A 22,556-nucleotide genomic window follows, 5' to 3' on the forward strand; every position below is an offset into this window, starting at 1 on the left:
CAGCTGCTCTGGAAAACAGTGTGGAGATTCCTCAAAAAATTATCACTGGAACTCCCCTATGACCCAGCAATAGCACTGCCAGGGATCTACCCAAGGGATACAGAAATGCTGATGCATAGGGGCACATGTCCCCCAATGTTCATAGCAGCACTGTCAACAATAGCCAAATCATGGAAAGAGCCTAAATGTCCATCACCTGATGAATGGATCAAGAAGGTGTGGTTTATATATTATAATGGAGTACTACATGGCAATGAGAAGGAATGAAATCTGGCCATTTGTAGCAATGTGGATGGGCCTCGAGGGTGTCATGCTAAGCAAAATAAGTCAAGCAGAGGACAGATACCACATGTTTTCACTCATAAGTAGAATAGGAGAAACGTAACACAGGACCATGGGGAGGGGAAGGGAGAAAAAATAGTTGGGGAGAGGGAGGGAGGCAAACCATGAAAGACTCTTGAATACTGAGAACAAACTGAGGGCTGATAGGGGAGGGGGAGAGGGGAAGGGGGTGATGGGCATAGAGGAGGGCACTTATGGGGATGAGCACTGGGTGTTATATGGAAACCAACTTGAGAATAAACTATAAAAGAACAAAATAAAAAGTAAATAAAAAGTAAAAAGAAACAGATAAAATTAATCTTAATATAGTCATTTAACCCAATATAGCAAAACATTATCTTTCCAACATGGAATCAAAATGTTGTTAAAAATTAATATTTTACCTTCTTGTCTTTGTACTCAGTCTTTAAAATCTGCCATGCATTGTACAATTGAAGCACATGTCAATTTAGACAAGACACATGTCAAGGGCTCAAGAGCCCCCTCTGTGGCTTGCACTCATGACTGTCATATTGGTCAGCACAGCTCTGGAGAGTTCACCTAACATACAATGCACCCCGAGTCCTTTCCCATTTGGATGGGATTGTAGACTGTGCGTCCGAGTGATGAGTATGTCAGGTTCTCTACTCCTGCTTCCGTTTGATCTGATACTGTAGAGGCCGAATGTCCCTCTCTCTGCCTGATCTAGTACAGCTTCCCTTTGGTGAGCTATTATAAACTGTGTTTTGACCTTCAGAATCACCTTTCGGAGATACCCTAGGTCACGTACACAAACTGACTGCATACTACAGAGCCTTAATTTTTAGTGTGAAGCGAGTTTATTACTATTCATACACATCGTTATGACATCTGTCATCTAGGATTCGGAATCTTTACCGCATACCTTGTGCCAGCCATTTTGAAGTATGTTATATAGCTCTTCCCAGCCAATAATCAATAAGAATATTGATAGGGAAATGCTTTTTAGATTTTCTCAAAATTATCAGAATAATACTAATCTTACAGAGCAGGGATAGTGTAAGAAAAAAAAAGGATACAGTAGGAATATATAATTTTACCTGAATTGCCTAGAAATGTTAAAATTGATACTTACAACACATGTAGCATAATGACTTTGTAAGGGATTGTAACACTGCAAAATATCATTGCTTGGCCTTGCTTGGTTTTTAACATAAACATGTAGAAATTCTTTATAGGCCAGAATATCATCATAATAGTGGCTGGAGCGAACTTACTTTTGAATACCGAAGACCTGAGGACAGCAGCCAAAGCCATCAGCAGAGCCAAAGTAATGATCTGCCAGCTAGAAGTAACTCCGGAAACTTCTTTGGAAGCCCTGACCATGGCCCACGGCAGTGGAGGTGATTTTACATATTTATTCTTCTTCCTAGAAAAGTTTTTATCCCTGTTTTAATGAAAGGTAACCTTTCAAGTTAAGCAATGCAATACTTTTCCTATAATAAAGTATCCTTTCTCTCTCCTGTGAGATTCAGTCTTCTTGTTGTTCTTAATAATGTTAGAAAGGCTTATAAATTGGGCACAAAATACCTAAGTAGCATTTCTGATATCCCACAATATAAAGCTTCAATCTAGTTAGCAGGAGTACCGCAAGTAGTGACAGGAACATCAGAAGCAGCCCATGGTCCCACAGTGGAATGATCGCTTTTCCGAGAAGTGCGATCAGGTTGTGTGTCCTGCAGGAGGTCTGCCCAGGTAGGTGTATTTTGATAAACGTCTCCAGGAATTGAAGATTAGTCCTTCCTCAATGGAGTTTATAAAACTCCATCCCTGTCCTATAAACAACAGATTATTTATATATAATATTTTCTGTGTTGTCAAGATCTTTTAAAGCAGTTCCTTCATCTCATTTGACCTTAGCTTTTGGAAATTTTCAAACATACCAAGGCAGGCAGAACTGCCTAATGAAACCCTCCACTCGGCTTCAGCGGTTATCAACACATGGCTAACGTTGATTCTGTCCTGCTCACTGCCCCCATTCCACCCCCAGCAAGGAACAAACTCTTTAAAACCCCAGATCGTTTCTTTCTGTTTGCTTCTCTTTCACCATTGACTCGTGGGCAAAGCATCTTCTTATTTAGACTCTATTTCTGTTCCTTGATAGCTTTGTGGTCTTTCCAGGATTATCTGATGTTTCTGAGCCTACAAGGTTAAACACATCTAGAAATACTCCCCTACAGAATTGTTCTAATAATGAAACATGATGCCAAGCCTAGTATCATAAATCTCAGTAAATCCCAAATGTCTTTCCTTTTTCACTTTTCACTTTTCTCTTTAAAGTAAAATCAGGGTCAGGGTGCTGAGCCTGGATGGCTCAGTCGGCTAAGTGTCTGACCTTAGCTCAGGTCATGATCTCACGGTTTGTGGTTTGAGCCCCTCATCCAGCTCTGTGCTGACAGCTCAGAGCCTCTGCTTCAGATTCTGTGTCTCCCTCTCTCTCTGCCCCTCCCCCACCCATGCTTTGTCTGTCTGTCTGTCTGTCTCTCTCTCTCTCTCTCTCAAAAATGAATAAACAAAATAAAATCAGGGTCATATCCAGGGCACCCAGGTGGCTTAGTTGGTTAAGGATTCAACTTCTACTCGTGTCATAATCTCACAATTCATGGGTTCAAGCCCCACATAGGGCCCCGTGCTCTCAGCACAGAGCCTGCTTCAAATCCTCTGTCTCCCTCTCTCTCTGCCCCTCTCCTGCTCACTCTCTCTCTCTCTCTCAAAAATAAAATATTTTAAAAAAATTTTTAATTGAAAGTAAAATTAGGGTCATATCCTGATCTCAGCACCATTTGGTCAAAAATATATATATCAAAATAAAAAGTAGCCACTCCAAGACAATGGCTTCCTTTTGATGTCGCAGCCATAGTTCTGTGTTTTCAGGGGGAGAACCATATTGACTTTTCCACATAAAACTTCCTCATCAAGATACAAAACCAAAAAGAAAAGAAGAAAAAGAACAGTAAGTGTATTTGTGTGTGTGTTTGCATAAGTGATTTCTCCCCAAAGTCTACAACATTTTAAAAAGCAGTAAACGGAAAGTAAGTTACTTGAAGTGATTTTGTGGAGAATTTTTAAATGTATGTCCTGATGTAACAAATTTTTCTCTTGGCAAAACACCACTCTGTGGCAAATTCTCGCTGACATTTAACGTACTTTTAATGGACTCAAAGCTGTCAGAAAGAATTCTAAGCCAAAACCCATTTGGTTACATTTTCTCAGGGGTGTCGCAGAGAGAGTTAGTGCTAATGATAAGTGTCGCCTGCACACCACGCATCCAAATCGGGCGATGTGAACGCAACGTGCCGCGTCACTCACGGTCCTGTCTCTGCTTATGTAGGTCAAGGAATATCCTCACACACCTTCCTCTCCTCCTCTCCCTTGCTTCTCAGAGATCGCTGTCCCCTCTGTCCCGCTCTAGTTCCCCGTTACCTCCCCAGCTAGTGGAGGACAGATGAGTACCACAGTGGAGGATCTAACCGTCCACGGATGAGGCTGGAGTTATCCAGATAGGTCTGACCTCAGGATGTCATTTCGATGGGGTCCAATACTGCGTTCTCCATCATCTGCCGGGCCGCTCTGCCGTGTGAGGACCCGGAGGACCCGGGGCATTGGGAGCCGGCAGGGGCAGGGATGGCAGGCCAAACAGCACTGGCAGACTTGACAGTCTTACCAGGAACCAGCCTGCCTAAGTATTAATCCCACGTGGTCTTTCCCTACAGTGATTCTGGAAGGAGGAATGCCTCACATTTATGATGTACTGTATGGCTTATGAAACACTTTCAAGTACCTCTGACCCTCAGGAAAACCTAGGACAGCAATATGGCAGGCATTGTTCTCCCAAATTGGAGGCAAGAAGACCGACTTGGAGAGGTTAAGTACTTAGCTCAGCTGAGGTCAGTGTAGAAACCCGGATTCCAGGCGCCAAGACCCAAGTTCTGCGTGCTGGAGCACACCTCAAATAAAGTGTGCATCCCACTGATTGCAAGGAACTGAGCGTTAGTGAAGAAAAGTAAAGTCCATGAACTTTAACGTTGTTCATCATGCAGCCTAAGCTCTCCATGTTTTTAGTGCTCCCGTCTCGGGGATCCTAGAGCACCTTCTGCCCTGCGTCCCTTGGGTCCCTTACACGCTCCCATAAAACACACACACAAGCACACATGCACAAACACTCCTCTGTCCAGACTCAGCGGGTCCTCACTTGGTAGTTACCAGCTGGAAGCAGCTTAGATTCTACACCATGATGGGTGTGTGTGTGTGTGTGTGTGTGTGTGTGTGAATTTAAAGGTCTTCCTTCTCACGTAAGAGAAGAGCGATACAGTGAAAGGAGCACTGATTTGGGAGTCATGAAGCTTGGCTCTGAATTCAGAATCTATCCCTTAGTAAGTGGAGGACCGCATGCCATGTCAGTCGCTTCTTTGCTCTGGGCCTCACTTTCTTCCTCTGAGAAGCAAGAGAACTGGGCAGAGAGCTCTCCGGGTTGTTTAATGCCAGGACGCATGAACGGACTGACGGCAGAGCGGGCGGCTTTAGAGACGCGGTGAGCTCCGCGCATCCTGTGCGTCGCCCTGTGAGACCGCCTGTGTGCTCATCAGCAGTATTCCATCTGCCTTGGTAGTAAAATCCCCCTCCTCCTCCCCTGTGGGTCTATCACAGCCGCCTTATCTGTGCTTCATACAAGTAATGAGCCCTGAATTCAACACATTGTATAACTGGATTAGGGACAGTCGTTAAAATACAGAGGAAAAAGACGCCCCTCCATCTTTGAATATATCATCTCAGCAATGTCTTTCTGTCTTCAAGAAGAGGGCACCGGCCTTAGACGGACAGCACCTGCAGCACCGGGAGTGAGCCGGCAGCGCCCTCCGGCCCCTCCTCCGTGGGTGTGGACGCCGCGAGGCAGGCCCACAGCAGCGAGCTGTTGCAGCAGCTGCTCCGGGTGACGTTAGGCGTGCCGGGTCTGGGCTTCACGTCCATTTCAAAGCAAATGGAACATTACAGGAACAATTGTAAATAGAGATTGTAAGATCGCCAAGATTAAATTCTAGGTAGGACACAAAATATCTTTTAATGCCACTTTAGTCCTTTTCCATTTGGCAAACCAAGCTTGTTGGCCGGCCACCTTGACTTTCACAGTCACGTTGTCCAGCACAGAGCCCAACTTTTGAGCGTTTCTGCTGGTCAACTCACAGTAAACAACCCCTACAGGGAGACTGCCAAGCCAGAGTCTTGGCTATCCCAACCTTCCCCCAGTTCCTTTACTTGGGGTGACTTTCTTCCTATTTCTCCAAGCTAGTTATTTTTTTCCAAATTTTTTTAATGTTTATTTTTGAGAGAGAAAGAGACAGAGTACCAGCGGGGGAAGGGCAGAGAGGAAGACACAGAACCCGAAGCAGGCACCAGGCTCTGAGCTGTCAACATTGAGCCTTATGTAGGGCTCGAACTCACAAACTGCAAGATCATGACCTGAGTCAAAGTTGAATGCTTAACCAACTGAGCCACCCTAGAGCCCCCAAGCTCGCTATTAGGGCCCTCTGAACTGTCTGGCTCCTGCCCTCCATGGTGACGGCCTGATGCACCTCGCCTCATTCTCCTGGCTTTGCACCTTTGCATCTGCCCTCACAGGGCTCTCCGTTCCTCACAGACCTCACTGTGCCAGCCACTGGCATGCTGGTAAGACAACCAGGAGCTTAGCCTGTCTACGTTGGGTGCTATCAGTCACCCCCTCCAGGTCCAAGTTACTCCAGGGTGACATCATTTTTTCCCACCTTACCTATCACAAAGTGCGTTCTTCTTTGATTAACTACATCCACTGATTCTTCACAGTTTTTTTCACCCTGGTAAAATATTTATGCTTACTCATGGTAGCACGAGCCAAAGAGAGTCCTTTGCTTTATGGTATTTTCATTTTCCCCTAAATTTAGTTACTAGTCAGACTCTAAGCCTACATATCCAGCCTGTTCCCATCCGGCATTGGTAAGAATGCTTTCCTTCAGCAAAATACAAGCAAATAAGATTGGATTGGTTTTTATACCATATTTATGGTCAAATTAAATTGTAGAATTTCTCATTCCAGCAAATCTCTTTATTGCTTAAAATGTAATTGTTTCTTTAAAATTTGGTTTTTTATTGTGGGAAATTTCAAATCTATCTGGACATACAGAGAATAGCACAGTAAACCCATATTTACTGTCATTAAGCTTCCATAATTCTCAACACATGGCCAGTCCTGTTGAATTTATAGCCCAGCTCATCGCTCCCCACCTTCCCACCCCCTGCAACGTTGGAAGCAACCACCAGACATGATATCGTGTCATTCACAATGTACTTGGCTTCTGATGTAATATATTGTACATGTTTTAAGAATGATGTCTTGCCTGATGTAGAGCAGCTAATCTGTGGTCACATTGGTGCCCTTCACCCTTTGGAACTAATCCCTTGTTAGTTCAGTGAGGAACCTCCCGGACTTTCTTCTCTTCTGTGCAAGTGGATAAATGTAAATACACATATAATTATGCTTCGTTTGATTTTAAAAAGAGAGAGAGAGGGTCATACTATGGATTTTATTACAAAACTTCCTTTTTTTACTAATAAATTCTAGAAATCTTTCTGTGACTAAACAGATCTACTTCATTCTTTTTAACAGCAGGAGAATATTCCATTAGAGGTTGGGGTTTGTTTGTTTGTTTGTTTGTTTGTTTGTTTTTCCTAACCGGTCTTCTCTGATAGAAGCTTAGGTTTCTTTTTGTCTTTTTCTCTTTTTCTGTTAAACCAGACCTCAACGTCACTGACCATCCTGAACCTCCCTGTGCCTCATCTTTGCCTGACCATGTATTTTCTGGAGCATAGGTTTGGAAAAGGAATTGCTGGATCAGAGGTCTTTTGAGATGAAATTGAACTTTTAGAAGAACGGCTCAAAGCTGTTGTTCCAGACTGGAATGTCACTCTAACCTGTGCTCAAACGTCTTTGCGTGCAGATTTGGAGATCATAAGATGTGAACCATGCTTTTCCAATTTACCGTTCAAGGAAAATATATTTGTTCTGGAACGGTAAAACGTAAAGGGGTGTGTTGGAACACTGGGCGGTGAGGTCCTTTATGCATAATTGACATCTCTAAGACCTTGCAGAAGCAACAAGACCGATGGGAGAGACTGTTGCCAGGCGACAAACTCCCAACAGAAGGCAAAAGAGATGGGTGGACAGGCGGGGGTGTTGAACTGTGTATAAAAGACAATATAATAACAGTAATAATCCCTTACATTTGTACAACACTCTACAGTTTACATAGGGCTTTTACACCCGTTTTCTAATTTAAGCTGCACAATAACCTATGCAAAAAATATAAGCAGCCAAAAATATACCATAGGATTTCTGTGGGTGGACATTCTGCATACTAAAATAATGAAAGTGTGGGAATAGCATTAGCCTGTAGACCACTGGGTGAAATCCATTGACCAAACCAAAATGTTTAGACCAAGGACGGTGTGGAAGCAAACTAGCTAGCTTTACCAGGCAGAAGTAGTGGACAGTTTCCTTAGCCATGTGCTGATCAGAATGTGGAACGGATCGGAGCGACCACAGCTACGCAAGAGCCACTTAGAGAACCCATCAATGTGCACGTTCCCGGTCCTACCCCAAGAGATTCTGATCTGTGGGTTTCAGAGAGAGCCCAGACGTCATGCACTTTAATGAGCTCTCCTTATGATGCGGATGTGCAGGGAAGTTTGTGGGTCACTGTTCTAGAAGGGTCTCTGAGAACTTCAGCTAGAGGAGTTTACTCTGTGGGTCATAGTAGATTAGGGCTACCAAACACGGAAGTCAGTGGACCTGAGTAGAGAGAAAGAAGGCCAGCGAATCTAGTTGGGTACTCTGGTGGATAAGTGTTTTGACAAAGGGGAAGCCTCTTGGGATTGTAATTTCTGAAGACTTTTTAAAAAATAATAAATAAATAAATAAATAAATTTACTTGCCAAGTTCCACACCAGAGGCTGATTTAAAATATTATAAATTGGAATGGAGGCTTGTGTTGCTATAAACAGAGTCCTGGCCTAGAGAGATGACCAAATGCTGGACTTCAAGCTGGAGGACCCCTGATGAGCACCCCACTTAACCATGTCCCAGCATAGGTATGACCTTAGACTGTGACCTCGTCTCTCTGAGGTTCACTTTCCTCCTCTGAAAAATGCACACATTCCTCTGACACTGTAATGGCTGTGACCTTCTCATTTTCCCTGGCTCTGCTATCCCTGTCCCTCCTCCTGGAGGTTCCCAGTCTGAACTAGTTCTCAGCCGCAGATTGAATTTCTCCTCCTTTCTCAATCAAGCTTCCTTTATGTTCCCAGATTGCTCACAGGAGCCAAGAACATAAGCTTCTCTGCAAGTGTATGTTTGGGGTGCCTGGCTGGCTTAGTCGGTGCAGAATGCAACTCTTGTTCTCAGGGTCATGGGTTCGAACCCCACCTTGGGTGTAGAGATTACTTAAAAGCAAAATCTTAGGGGAAAAGTGTATGTTTGCATGGGTAATTGTGATACATCTGGAAGACGTACATAAGTGTTCAAAACCTGCATATGTACATGAACTCCCTACCTAACTATTCTTACCAGAAAACTTTTGACTTCTTCATCATTTCTTTTCTAACTTCTTCTTTCCTGGAAAGTGGACTTATGAACAAAAACGTTCACCAGCCTGAATGTTCACATCCATACATGTCCTTTCAGGCCACAACATTTAGAATTGTCTTTAATGTTCTTGTTGCACTGTGCCACAACTTTGTCATCATCTTGACCATAATACCCAGGCTTGCCCTTGAAGCTGAAATGTTGCAACGTGAAAAGCAGAGCAAATGGAAATAAGGGGCTGGTACTAGGCCATCATAGAGACTGCGATTTCAGACGCCTACACCTGTAACTGAGTTGATTTTTCATTTCACAGGGAAAGTGGTTGCACTTGGGAATTGCCCTTACTGAATGTGTGTCAACGCACCAAGTTAAAAATGCTGACCACTGGACCCCCTTTCCGTTCCTTTACAGTGAAAACGTTGTTCAATCCAGCTCCTGCCATTGCTGACCTGGATCCTCGCTTCTACACCCTCTCAGATGTGTTCTGCTGCAATGAAACTGAGGTGAGGATGGAAGGCTTTGCTCGTTCCATGAGAAACTAGAGACGTTCATACAAATGTATAAAGCAATGAGGCAGGACTGATCACGTCAGTTTGATTGCATGTGAATTCTTGAGCCCAGTGAAAACAGATTTTTCAGCTAACTGGGGTGTGGAGAAAAGGAAATTAGTGAGTCCTGGGAGGAGGGGGGAGATTCCCTGAGTCATCTCCATAACCGGGCATTTCTCAAACCTCAGCTAATTTTATTTAATCCTCTCCCTGCCTTCACACTATTTTGTTTTCTTTTTTAATTATTGCACATTCTATGTGCTAATTAGTATTAGAGTTGCCAGATTTAGCAAATAAAAATACAGGATGCCTAGTTAAATTTGAATTTCAAACAAACAGCAAATAATATACTAAATGCAGTTAAGCTACAAAAGTGTTATTTATCTGAAATTCAAATTCAACTGGTCTAACAACCCTAATTAATATAAAACCCCTGGAGCATTTGCCAAATTCTCTTATGAGGACCTGATGACATTGGTAACAGACATTGGTTCTCCGTGGTGCCACGGGAGGGACCTCACGGGCCACTCTGTTACGAGAGGGCTTTCTCAGTCCACCTGAGGGTCATATTGTATAGATCTGTATAAAATATCTACCAATACATTCAGATCATGCCATTCACTCTGAAGCATTTTAGGAAGAAAATCTCAATACTTTTCCCTTGAATAAATCAAACGGTTTTAGACCAGAGCTCTCTCTCAACATTGGGAAGCAAGGACATACTATACAATGCAACATGTAGAGAAAGAAAGTTAGTAATTAAAAACTGTAATAGTAATTTTCCACGTGGTCCAAAGGCTGAATGAATGTTTCCAGGATTTCCTGACCTACCTTTTTGTTAATTTCATATCTCAGAACATGAAGTAAACAAACAAGAAAAGACCACCACAAGGAAACTAATTTTAACCAATCACAGTAGGTTACACAATACTTTTGAGCACCCATCATGACCATGGCTTGTCCTGGGAGAAAGGAATTGTGGGAAATAGTAACCATTTCACTGTAAGAAATTAGATTACCCTCCACAGCCCACTGGCTTAGATTTCCCTGCTAGATACTTGGAGAACACTCTTCACACACTCATCACAGCTCAAATGACTTACTTAATACTTCTGTCTTGTCCATTGACTTACCAGTCCTGTGAGGCCAGGGACATCTGTCTTATTAACTGTTGTATCCCTAATGGCTATCCATTTTTGGATTTATCCATAATTGTATAGTTATCTCTTGTTGCATAATAATTTACTCCCAGGGGCACTTGGGTGGCTCAGTCAATTAAGTGTCTGGCTTCAGCTCAGGTCATGATCTCACAGTTTGTGGGTTTGAGCCCCACATAGGGTTCTGTGCTGACAGCTCAGAGCCTAGAACCTGTTTCAGATTCTGTGTCTCCCTCTCTCTCTGCCCCTCCCCCACTCGTGTTCTGTCTCTCTCTGTCTCAAAAATAAATAAACTTCAAAAAAATTTTTAAATAAATTACTCCCAGATCTAGTGGCTTATAACAATATAGTAATCCCCTTTTATCCACAGGGGATAAGTCTAAGACCCCAGGTGGATGCCTGAAACCACGGAGAGTACTGAACCCGATATATATATTATGTTTTTTCCTACCCTAGGATAACGTTTAATTTATAAAGTAATCACAGTAAGAGATTCACAACAATAACTAATAATAAAGTAGAGCAGTTACAACAATGTACTATCATAGAAGTTTTGTGAATGTGGTCCCTCTCTCTCAGTGTCTTCCTGTACTGTACTCACCCCTCCCCCACTTGATGGCGTCAGGTGATAAATGCCTGCATGATGGGATGGCGTGAGGTGAGCTGCACAGGCCCCGTGACATAGCGTTAGGCTATTAACCTTCCGACGATACGATAGGAGGAGGACCAGCTACTTGCGCGGACCACGAGTAATTACAACCAAGGAAGGTGAAACTGCAGCTAAGGGGGACCTGCTGTAATTATTTCTTGTCCTTCACGGTGTCTGTGCATCAGGAACTCAGACAGGGCACAGCATGGCTTGTCTCTCTCTGGGATGTGTGGGGCCTGGAAGACTCAAAGGCTGAGCGCGGGAAGCGCGTGAGACCCACATGCTTGCTATGATGCTGGCTGCTGGCCAGAACCCTCACCCGAGGTCTCTCCCTGTCACCTGGCTTCCTCGCAACAGAGAAGCTGGTTCCAAGATACAGTATCTTGAGGGGGCGGTGTGGGGGAACCTGGCAGAAGAGTTGGCTTTTATGACTTAGCTTTGGAAGTCACACAGAATTTCTTCTGGCCCATTCTGTTGTCTGAAGCAAGAAAACCTGCCCTCACACTCCATTCTCAGTAGAAGACTGCCATTGTCACAGTGTGAAAAGAGCATATACAATGTGATATATATTGATACAGTTATCTTTAGAAATTACCATCTGTTACATTGTACCTGGCACATAGTTGACACCTAGTAAATGCTTTTTGAATGGGTGAACAAATGCACAAACTCTAGGCTTTAAGAAGATTGGTCTCAAACACTTAATGGAAAAAAGAAAAGCTTTACCTAACATTCTTACGACGACTTCTAAATTTGTTTAAATGTTTATTTTTGAGAGAGAGAGAAACAGAGCACAAGCAAGGGACGGCCAGAGAGAGAGGAAGACACAGAGTCCGAAGCAGGCTCCAGGCTCCAAGCTGTCAGCAGAGTCCAGCACGGGGCTCGAACCCACAAACCACGAGATCATGACCTGAGCCAAAGTCAGATGCTTAACTGACTGAGCCACCCAGGTGCCCCTTTATGGATAACTTCTAATCACAATAACAATGTAATTTCATGCTTTAAGATATTCTCTCTGCTCATACACAAACCATTGATATATAAAGATACAAAGAGATAACGAAAAGGTACTCAGAAGCTTAGACACAACATAACTCCACGAATCAGAAAGGGAGCAGAATCCTAGAGCGTTCAGCCCTGCGTGTGCTATGCTTCAGTCCCAGAGGCAGGCATAAGTGGTAGGGACCTCTAATGGGTACGAGCACTAGAAATGTGCCACTCGTGGGAGACTGGGGCAGTGCCCACTGCTCGAACCACAGATGCTGGGCTAGGGCGCCCCTGCTAGCCAAAACCGTTAGAGGAAGCCGTTAAGCCTGCTGCCCAAGACTACAGCGTATGTCCGGCTCCCAAACCGAGGAGATAGGACAGAGGTACTGCCTCTGATCAGGAGGGAATCAAGCCAAATGCTCACGTGATGACCATGAATGTGACGAGATTGGCAATATTGCCGATGACAGCAGAACAGGAACTCTGTGTGGCCGAGATAACACCTGGCTCTGATTTAGAGACCCTCCCGGGGCCTGATGGACACAACTCTAAAATCACCGGAAAGGCTGGGATAAGCCTCGCGGGAGCCGAAGGGATTCTCCAACTCTCAGAAACCAAAGTGAGCCTGCAGATGAAGAGACATAATGCTCAGTTAGCCAACAAAATGAATAATCCAAGATGAGTTTTCCCAGGGTGCAATCCAAACACCTGTGAAACAGTGCAAAAAAGACATTAAAATAAGTATGATTGAGGGACCTCAGGGTGGCTCAGTCCGTTGAGCATCTGACTCTTGATTTCAGCTCAGGTCATGATCCCAGGGTTGTTGGGATCAAGCCCCACATTGGGTGCTGTGATGAGCATGGAGCCTACGTAGGATTCTCCCTCTCTCTCTGTCTCTCTCTCTCTCTGTGTCTCTTTCTCACACTCTCTCTCTTTCCCTCTCCTCCTCTGCCCCTCTTTTGTTCACTTTCTCTCAATAAAATAGAGATAGGATAGATAAAATAAATATAATTGAGATTCTCATTCATTAAAAAAAAAAAGAAAGAATGAGAGAGAAACAGAATCAAGGCAACAATATGTGAATATAAAAATCAATTAGAAATCTTGAAAATGACACCAAAAACTATAGAAAACTTACAAAAGAAGTTGAAGAAAACACAAAGAAATGGAAAAACATTCTGTGCTCATGGATTGCAAGAAGAAATATTGTTAAATGTTGATACTACCCAAAGTAATCTACATATTCAAAATAACACCAGCATTCTTCATAGAGCTAGAACAAACAATTCTAAACTTTGTATGGAACCAGAAAAGACCCTGAATAGCCAAAGTAATGTTGAAAAAGAAAACCAAAGCTAGAAGCATCACGATTCCGGACCTCAGGCTATATTACAAAACTGTAATCATCAAGACAGTAAGGTGCACAGAACAGACGCTCAGATCAATGGAACAGAATAGAGAACCCAGAAATGGACCCAGAAACATGGCCAACTAACCTTTGACAAAGCAGGAAAGAATATCCACTGGAGAAAATGTCTCTTCACCAAATGGCGTTGGTAGAACTGGACAGCGACATGCAGAAGAATGAAACTGGCCCACTTTCTTACACAAACACAAACTCAAAAATGGATGCAAATCACTCTTAAAATCTCCCCTACAAAATACTCATTAGGAAGATAAAGAAACTGGAATCAAAGGATTAGGGAATTGAAAAAGAATCTTGACCAATTCATCCAGAAGTGAAAAACTCAATTCACCTAGAAAATATCACAGAAACTTTTTTTTCATATTAAAGAGGAATTTGAGGAAAAGAATGGTTGAGAGACTCTAACGTCTAATGGAAGTGAAAGGAGAGAAAGGAGGGAACTGGGAGAAGTCACACTGAAGGAAGAACTCCAAGCTGTTTTCCAAAACTGAAGAAAGGCACAGGTCTTCCGGTCGAAACTGTATTAAAAGTGCCACTTGAGGAACACAGATACAACTCTCTCCTAACATACGTTTTAGTGGAACTGCATAAAATTTGAAGTAAAAACAAAAATATTTTTAAACAGCCAGAGGAAAAAAAGATTTTATATGTATGATAAGAATATCCAATACTTCATTGTTTATAAAAAAGAGAAATGGGAAAGTGAGTATCCATGAAAATGAGAATAGATTTTTTTTAAACTGTAGTATATTGCAGTATATGGAATGCTGCACAGTTCAACAGAAGCAGGGCTTCATACCAACACAGATGAATAATATTAAGGTGGAAAGCACATTAATAAATGATATCTATGGAAAACATCATTCACCTCTTTAAAAAAAATTTTTAATGTTTATTTTATTTTTGAGCGAGAAAAAAACAGAGCATGAGCAGTGGAAGGGCAGAGAGAGAGACACAGAATCTGAAGCAAGCTCCAGGCTGAGCTGTCAACACAGAGCCTGACACGAACCCACAAACCATGAGCCAAAGTTAGACGCTTAACCAACCAAGCCACCCAGGCGCCCCATCATTTACCTTCTTTGAAGAAAAATATCTGAAGCAAATAAAGTAAAACAATAAGACTTACTAAAAGAGGGGGGTAGGTACACGGGTATTTGTTGCATTATTTTTTACGTTCAGGATCTTTCATCAAATAGTTTTCTAACGGGTTTTTAGAAACCACAAGAATTCAGTGTTTCTGAAAATGGACCCAGCTTACTCAACAGATGTAAGTGACCCTCAGTAATGAAGATCAGTGAAAAACTTATACAAAGAATACATAAGGTGGCCTCAAGGCATAGCCAACTCAGACAGAAAGGATCTTGTGGAAAAGGTGGCTCAGGAAGGACACATGGTCAAGTTAACAAAACCTGTGCTGCCAGGGAAGACCAAAGCCCGGAAGGAGCAGACACTGTGGGGTGACTTACAGGCAACAAAAAGGGTTAATGTGGGCATGTTCAGAGCAAGCACAAGAAGAGACAGACCCATTCTTAGGAAGAAATAGGATACAGAAAAGACAGAATTTGGTTACAAACTTTTTGAGTCAAAAGTATCATATAATTCATCTAGCCCACTGATTTTTAAGCTACTAATTTCAGAACCATAGAGGGTCCCCAGAGGGGTACGTGGGGGTGAGGAAGCGGGGCTACAGCCCTTCACCCCTCCTTCAGCCAGAGCCCTTTTTCAATTCTGGGAGAGAGCTGTGGTCCTATGCAAGTCCCTCAGTTTGCCGACTATACATGACTTGGGAAAAGTCCCCGAGTTGGTAAGTAGTGGACATCCCCTGAATATATCAGCACATGGCTTTCTCTGCTCCGTGTCTGGGCCTCTTCTACCCTGCTCCCGTCTTCTCGAGCAAAAACAAACAAAAGAAATGGGTGTTGTACAGACATGGAAAGCTATAACTAGTAAGAAGAGAAAGGCACGATGACCCAAGAGGAGCCTAGAAAAATTACAACCTTAGGTGTGAAATTTACAGACATGACTTAATGTATCAAAATCATTGGCAGCGGCTCCTCCCTTACTCCTTTCTTCCCTCCCCTCTTCCTTTTGTAGAATTCTTTGTTCCCTCTAACTCTCTATGGTGAAAATTATCATACATATACACAGAAAAGCTGGAAGAGCAACCCAACAGAACAGTCATGTCCTCTCCACCTGAACAGTTAACATTTGCTACATTGTTTCCCCTCCCCGTGTGTACTTCTTTTTGTTTTTGTTAAATTATTTCAGAGTAAGCTATACATTACATGAAACCTCACACCTAATTACTTCAGTGTGCATCTCCTAAGAGGAGCCACACCACCATTATCACATGTAACAAAATTATTAATAATTCTAAGCTGTCATCTAATATCCAGGCCACATTCACATTTCCCCAGTTGTCCCAAAAATGTCATCAAGAGTGAGTTTTTATTGTCATTGTTATCAGGCATTTAATTTATTTTCCTGAGCCAATATCCGTCAAAGTTCCCCCATGGCATTGGTTGTTATGCAAAAGAAGGGAGACATTTTTCTAGAAAAAAAATCTAATCTGGAAGCAGACTCGGGTTCCTTTTCTCACCACTGTTTCCTTTCACTTTTCTGTAATGCAGGCTGAGATCCTAACCAGCCTCGCGGTCGGCAGCCCCGCAGACGCTGGGAAGGCTGCACAGGTGCTCCTGGGAAGGGGGTGCAAGGTCGTAATCGTCACCTTGGGTGCTGAAGGCTGTGTGATGCTCTCACAGACAGAACCTGTCCCAAAGCACATCCCCACAGAGAAAGTCACGGCTGTGGATACCACGGTAGGTTGTAAAATTTTCAGAATCATTTCTACCCCCCTTGAAAATCATCATTTAGTAACAAAACTACTGCACCTGAATTTTTGGATCATACGGTAAGGGCCCAAGGACGTGATGTGGTGGAAGGGAAGTAAAACCAGCAGGGGACTATGTCTTTATCTTCCCCCAATCCACGGTGGGACTTTCTACAAGCCACTTACCCTCTCTGAGCCTCAGTTTCCTCATCCATAAAATCAGAGCATCAGTAAAATTAGACATGTATCACCTATATTCATTCATTGACTTCATTCAGTAAATACGTACTGAATGCCTGCTACATGCCAGTCGTCTATGAAGTACTGGGGCTATCGCGATGAACAAGACAAAGTCTCTGCCCTCGTCGGGCTTAGGTTTTAGACAATATACCCAGTCGCTGGTTCTTACAAGCCTCCATGTGGAATGAAAGCGCAGGGAGCACTGGTTGGCAGAGCTCATCCTTCTGGCCAACGAACAATGACCGCTGTCGCCTACCACGCGCTTGCCGCGTCTCGTTGGCATACATCTCCGCGGTCCTCACAGCAGTGACGTGAGGTATATGACTTCCCTCGTTTTGCAGATTTAGACACTGGCTCAGGACCATAATGCTAGGAAGTAACACACCTGGGGTTCAAAACTTGCCCCATGGACTCCAGACACTTCTGTGTAAGGCGTGCTCTGAGGACAAGCGGGTCACATAGACAAGTCACAACCCAGAAGGGGGTGGAAGGGAAAGCAAGCTGGAAAGTAAAAAGCTCAGGGGTCCTCTAAATCTGGGAAGATAAGAATTATTGCTTATGGCCTAGGATTGAGAAGAGCTGACTAATAAAATAAGTATCAGGGACCCAAAACTAGAGCTGGGGAAGAATAAACATTTTAGGATTTTTATTTATAATAAATTAATGTGTAATTATTTATAAAAATATATTTTGGGTTTTATGCTTAGGAAAGAGTTTTAAATGTGGGTCATTAAATAAATAAATAAATAAATAAATAAATAATGTGGGTCATCAAAAAGGAGCCTAAGCGAATGTGATGAAGTCATGGAGGCAAATATGCTCGGAAAGACAGAGAAGTGCAAGGACTGCTTTCATCACGTGAAGTCACATCCTGCCTGCCTTTCCGCGTGTGCTCGATCGGGTATTTGACCAATCGCACGTGGTGGTGTCGTTCTCTTCATAGTTAGTCATTCTGGAAGCCATTCGTTTTTTTCCTATTCTGTCAGGGACAGTTGCCTGAATTTGAGAGGTTCCTTCTTAGTTCTGAACTTGACCCTGCATTAGACCGAAACTAGTCCAGGTCCTGAACTAGAGCAGAAGAGTTGGCTCTTCCGTTGCTGAACATGGAGGGCCCTTGTGAGGATGTGAGGCCCACATCTCTCCCTCAAAAGAGATTCAGCCTCCGTCTCTGGTGTCTGTCTCAGCCACAGCTCCTTTCGCCCGTAAGCACCAAAGCACAACTGGAACGGGCCTCCACAAGAGCAGGGATGTATTGGGTGCACCTGACTGGAAAGTCCGAAGGCGAGGGCAGAGGCGCAGCCATGTCACTGGGGCCCGCTCACCCTCCCTGTTGGCTCTGCCTGCCTTGTGGCGGGCCTTGAGCTCAGGCAGGCCCCCTCCTGGGAGTGGTCCCAGGCAGCTGCCTGCCCGCACGGTGCCCCATGTCGTGTCCCCACCGCTGGTCTCAAGTAAAAATCAAAGACCTTTTATCAGAGGCCGGGACGCGGATGCTGGTCCGACAAAAACAAGTCCCGCCTAGGGTGTGGAACCGCACAGAACACGCATGTGGAAATGCCCCGCCTGGGCATGGGATCAAGTGATGGAGACCCCAGCCTTGGAGACTTCAGAGTTGAATCATTAGTCATTATCCTCAGAGCCATGTCATGTTGAAGGATTGAATTTCCGAGATCGCGATCATCTTGAACATCGGAAATACAGAGAGGTCCACAAGAGGTTTCCACAATGATTTTTTTTTTGTGGCCTTTCATTTAGTTTCTTAGCATGCACACTTAATTCTTCAGTTTCAGGAAAGGTGAAACACAGTAAGAGCTCAGAGGAGAAAAGATTACTTAAATGCCTACAGGGAGGAAGTAGAGAGCGGGATCACAAAAATCAGGCACTGGGTTGGTACCAGTGAGCTGTTCCGGTAAGGGCCAGATAGTAAAGTGTTAGGCTTCACAGACCTGATGCGTACATGCTCTGTCCCAGCTACTCACCTCCGCCGTGGTAGTGTGGAAGCAGCCATAAACAACTGTGTATGCTATCGAAATGAAGTTGGTATTAATCTAAAGTAGACTGTTTTAAGTTAAGATGTTAACTGGAATCATCAGTGCAATAGCTAAGAAAAGAACTCAAAGAAGAAAAGGCGGGGGCCTGTGTGGCTCAGTTGGTTAAGCGTCCAACTTCAGCTCAGGTCATGATCTCACGGTTCATGGGTTCAAGCCCTGCATTAGGCTCTGTGCTGACAGCTTCAGATTTTGTGTCTCCCTCTCTATCTGCCCCTCTCCCACTGGTGCTCTGTCTCTCTCTGTCTCTCTCTCTCAAGAATAAATAAATATTTTTAAAAAAAATTTTTAACTGAAAGAAACAAGGGAGGAATTACAGTAGTACACTTCAAAATATCTTTTTAACGGGTACTGCGTGGTTCATTCGTTAAGCATCTGACTTCTGCTCAGGTGATGATTACACAGCTTGTGAGTTTGAACCCTGCATCAGGTGAGCTCGAGCCCCACTTCTCTCTCTCTCTCTCTCTCTCTCTCTGTCTGTCTCTTGCTCACTTGCACCTTTTCTCAAAAAAAAAATCTATTTAACACAAAAGAGGGCAGGAATGGAGGAATAAAGAAGCTACCCGAAGATTATGCTGTAATAAACTGAGGGACAAAACGAGGCCGGAGGGAGACACGGGATCCAGGGAGCAGGCGATGCTGCAGAGGAGAGAAGTCGGTGGTGACGGGAAGCCCCAGGGCAGCAGCTACGCAGCAGGCCCGCAACCAGGCGGCTCGGGTCCCCGGGAGAGCCGGAGAGTGGAGAGCCCAGGAGGAGCGACTCCCGGAAACAAAAGCAGAAACAGGAAAGGACGGAGAGGGAAATAGCAGAATGAAGTAGCAATTAATTATGTTGAAAACTGTGGAAATGAAAAAAAAAAAAGAGGCAGTGTTTTTGCTCTACATCATCTGCAGTCTAAGGGTAAAAGTAGGATTAAGTAAATATCCGCACACCACGTGGCTGGGAGGCCGTGGTCCTCACAGTGTCAGTGCCGATTCTTGATTTAGCCAAAAATGGAGATGATAGTCCTGCTTTGAAGATGGAAGGATAAAGTGAGCACGTGTCTGTGTGCACCTGGAGGAGGAGGAGAGAGCTGGGTGCTCATTCTCCGTAGTTGGAGGCCAAGACAGATACTGGAAACTGGTTTTTAAAAACAGCAGTGTAAGCATATTACCAGAGAGAAAAGATAAATACCAGAAGCAACCGCTGCGGGAATTTAAAGTATTTGCCTCATGGAAATGGCTCTGGAGAGAGATGGGCGTTTACTCCGTAAGTGTTCTTTTCACACTATGTATATGGATGGCTTTGATTTTTTTCCCTAAATGACAAAACACAATGAGATACCACTTGTCCCCCACTAGAATCAAAAACAGATAGTAACGAGCATACCTAGGATGTGGGAAAATCAGAACCCTCAAACAACGCCAGTGGGAAGGAAAAATAGTGTAGTCGCTTAGGGAAACGGTCTGGAAGGGCTGCGAAAAGTTACCTTTCCAGTAACAGTGAGACCCAGCCACTCTCCTTCGAGGTCTGCACCCAAGAGAAACGGAAACCGTGTCCACACAAAAACCTGTGCACGTATGTGTCCAGCATCGTTGTTGTTAACAGCCCCAAATCGGAAACAACCTGACTTTGAACAGCAGATGACTGGATAGCCAAACTGGGGCACATACATACAGTAGACTGTTGCGCGGACTAGTGCGGGTAAACATCCAAAACATTACGCTACGTGAAAGAAGACAAACCTAAAAGGCCACATATTATATGTTTTCAAGTTTTTGCCATGTCCAGTGGAGGTAGATCTATAGAAACAGAAGGTAGATGGATGGTCTGCTGGCAGCTGGGGAGATGGGGTAGGGAGACTCATGGCCACAGGGCTCCTCTCTGGAGGGCGGAAAACGTTCTGGAATTAGATAGTGGTGATGCATACACACCCTCGTAGAGATCCTGAAAACCCCTGAAGTGTACACTTCTTTTTTTTGTTGTTGTTGTTGTTTATTTATTTTTGAGAGAGACAGACAGACAGATAGACAGCGTGAGCAGGGAAGGGTCAGAAAGAGAGGGAGACATAGAATCTGAAGACAGGCTCCAGGCTCTGAGCTAGCTGTCAGCACAGAGCCCAACGCGGGGCTCGAACCCATGAACCACGAGATCATGACCTGAGCCGAAGCCGGACGCTTCACCGACTGAGCCACCCAGGCACCCCTGAATTGTACACTTCTAAAGGGTGAGTTTCATGGCAGGTGAATTATATCAGTTTAGAAAACAAAGGTCAAACAATAACAAAAAGATCCACTGAGGCACTTCACCAGTGGATGGATCCTCTTGTGATAAAGAATCTTCCCCTTCATTGCTCTACTGAATCTACTGAATGAGCTCTCAGCATCACCACCAGCGGAGCAGAGGTGACACGGGAAGCGAGGACGGTTATTTTCTGGGTGTCGAATCTCCCTCAGCCTTTTTCATGCTATCTTTGTCCTCTCATCCTGCACTCTCATTGTTAAACCCTTGACTGTTCGGCCTCTTCACGAGTCTGATAAAGAGGAGATAATTCACGGGGTGATGTGAGGAACTCCCAGGGAGGCATTTTCTTCTGAACAAATGGGCTCCTTCACTTTTCTGTCAGGAGGGCATTAGCCTTGCTCTTGAGAGGTTTATGACCTCACATTTTCCCTTCCTAATCCCACCTTCAAAAGAAAAAGAAAAATCCTGTCGTGCAACCTAAATGTGTACGATCTTTGTCCATCGTCACCTCCACAGAGCTGGCCGAAACAAAATCAGTCCATCAGGGATGGCATGGGTGGTGGAAACCCTTTAGGTGGGTCGCACACTGGCCGGCCACCCTGAAAATAGCCACTCGTGCTCCACGTCAGAGCTCCTGTGGGCGGTTCCGTTCACTTGCCTCCGTGTTGATAGTTGCTGTGTCACTTCTATTTTTACATCCATTTTTCCTGCTGTACAACAGCGAGATGGTGGCGGTAGTGCAGATGTCCTCAGCTCAGTTTGGAAGACATGACAGATGTGTCTCTTTTCCCATCTCTACATGTTATCTGAATCCCGGCCCCAAAATGCCGGGGCACTCATGTCCTCAGGGCAGTCCGCCCACCTGAAGGTCAGAGGGCTTTGCCGGCTTGTGACGATTGCACCTCATAATCACTCCATAGTCAAGGTCACACACATTTCAGCCTGGCCATATTTTAGGTTATCATGCTAGTGTGATGTCTTATAACGTTAATTATCCTTGACCTACAGGCTGTATGAAATTCTTGATGCAGAATTGGTTTTCTACATGTAGATGGTTAAGTCCTAGAATCTGCACTGAGACTCTTAAGAATTTAGTCCACAGGCTAAATCCATCTTTCTAAAAATCATTCACCTTATAATAAATCATCATAATTCAGAGTATATAAGTAAGCTAAGAAGAATCCAGAAAAAGCCAGGAGCATGGGGATTCTCTTACCTCTTCTTTATTCCCTTCGTCTCTATCCACCGTATTTGAGTCCTGTAGGGCTCACAGTTGCTGGTGAGGCACTAGATGGCATCCGCCCAGCTGCACAGATGCCCCCAACGGACGACTCAGGGCTTGGAGAGTGAGCTCTGGACTAGAAGTTGCACCAGTAGAAAGTGGTGATTTCTTTTAAAGCGTGCAGGGAAGCACGCCTGAGGGTGCTGGTGACTGGCGGCTGACCCACAGCCTTCCAAGGTCACTTCTCCTCAGTGCGT

The 22,556-nt window shown here is 44.2% G+C and overlaps 1 protein-coding gene across 7 annotated transcripts in view; it reads left to right on the forward strand.

Moving 5' to 3' along the window:
- The window catches only part of RBKS (ribokinase), an 86,410-nt gene that overhangs the window by 30,153 nt on the left and 33,701 nt on the right, over positions 1-22,556 (forward strand). For all 7 annotated transcript variants that reach the window (XM_029938042.1, XM_029938045.1, XM_029938044.1 and 4 more), the window contains 3 exons: positions 1,539-1,703; positions 9,383-9,474; positions 16,369-16,557. In XM_029938042.1, the coding sequence (XP_029793902.1) occupies positions 1,539-1,703; positions 9,383-9,474; positions 16,369-16,557 (446 nt within the window). The remainder of the gene's footprint in view (positions 1-1,538; positions 1,704-9,382; positions 9,475-16,368; positions 16,558-22,556) is intronic.

This window comes from Suricata suricatta, chromosome 4 (genome assembly GCF_006229205.1).
Source record: "Suricata suricatta isolate VVHF042 chromosome 4, meerkat_22Aug2017_6uvM2_HiC, whole genome shotgun sequence".
Classification (NCBI taxonomy): domain Eukaryota; kingdom Metazoa; phylum Chordata; class Mammalia; order Carnivora; family Herpestidae; genus Suricata; species Suricata suricatta.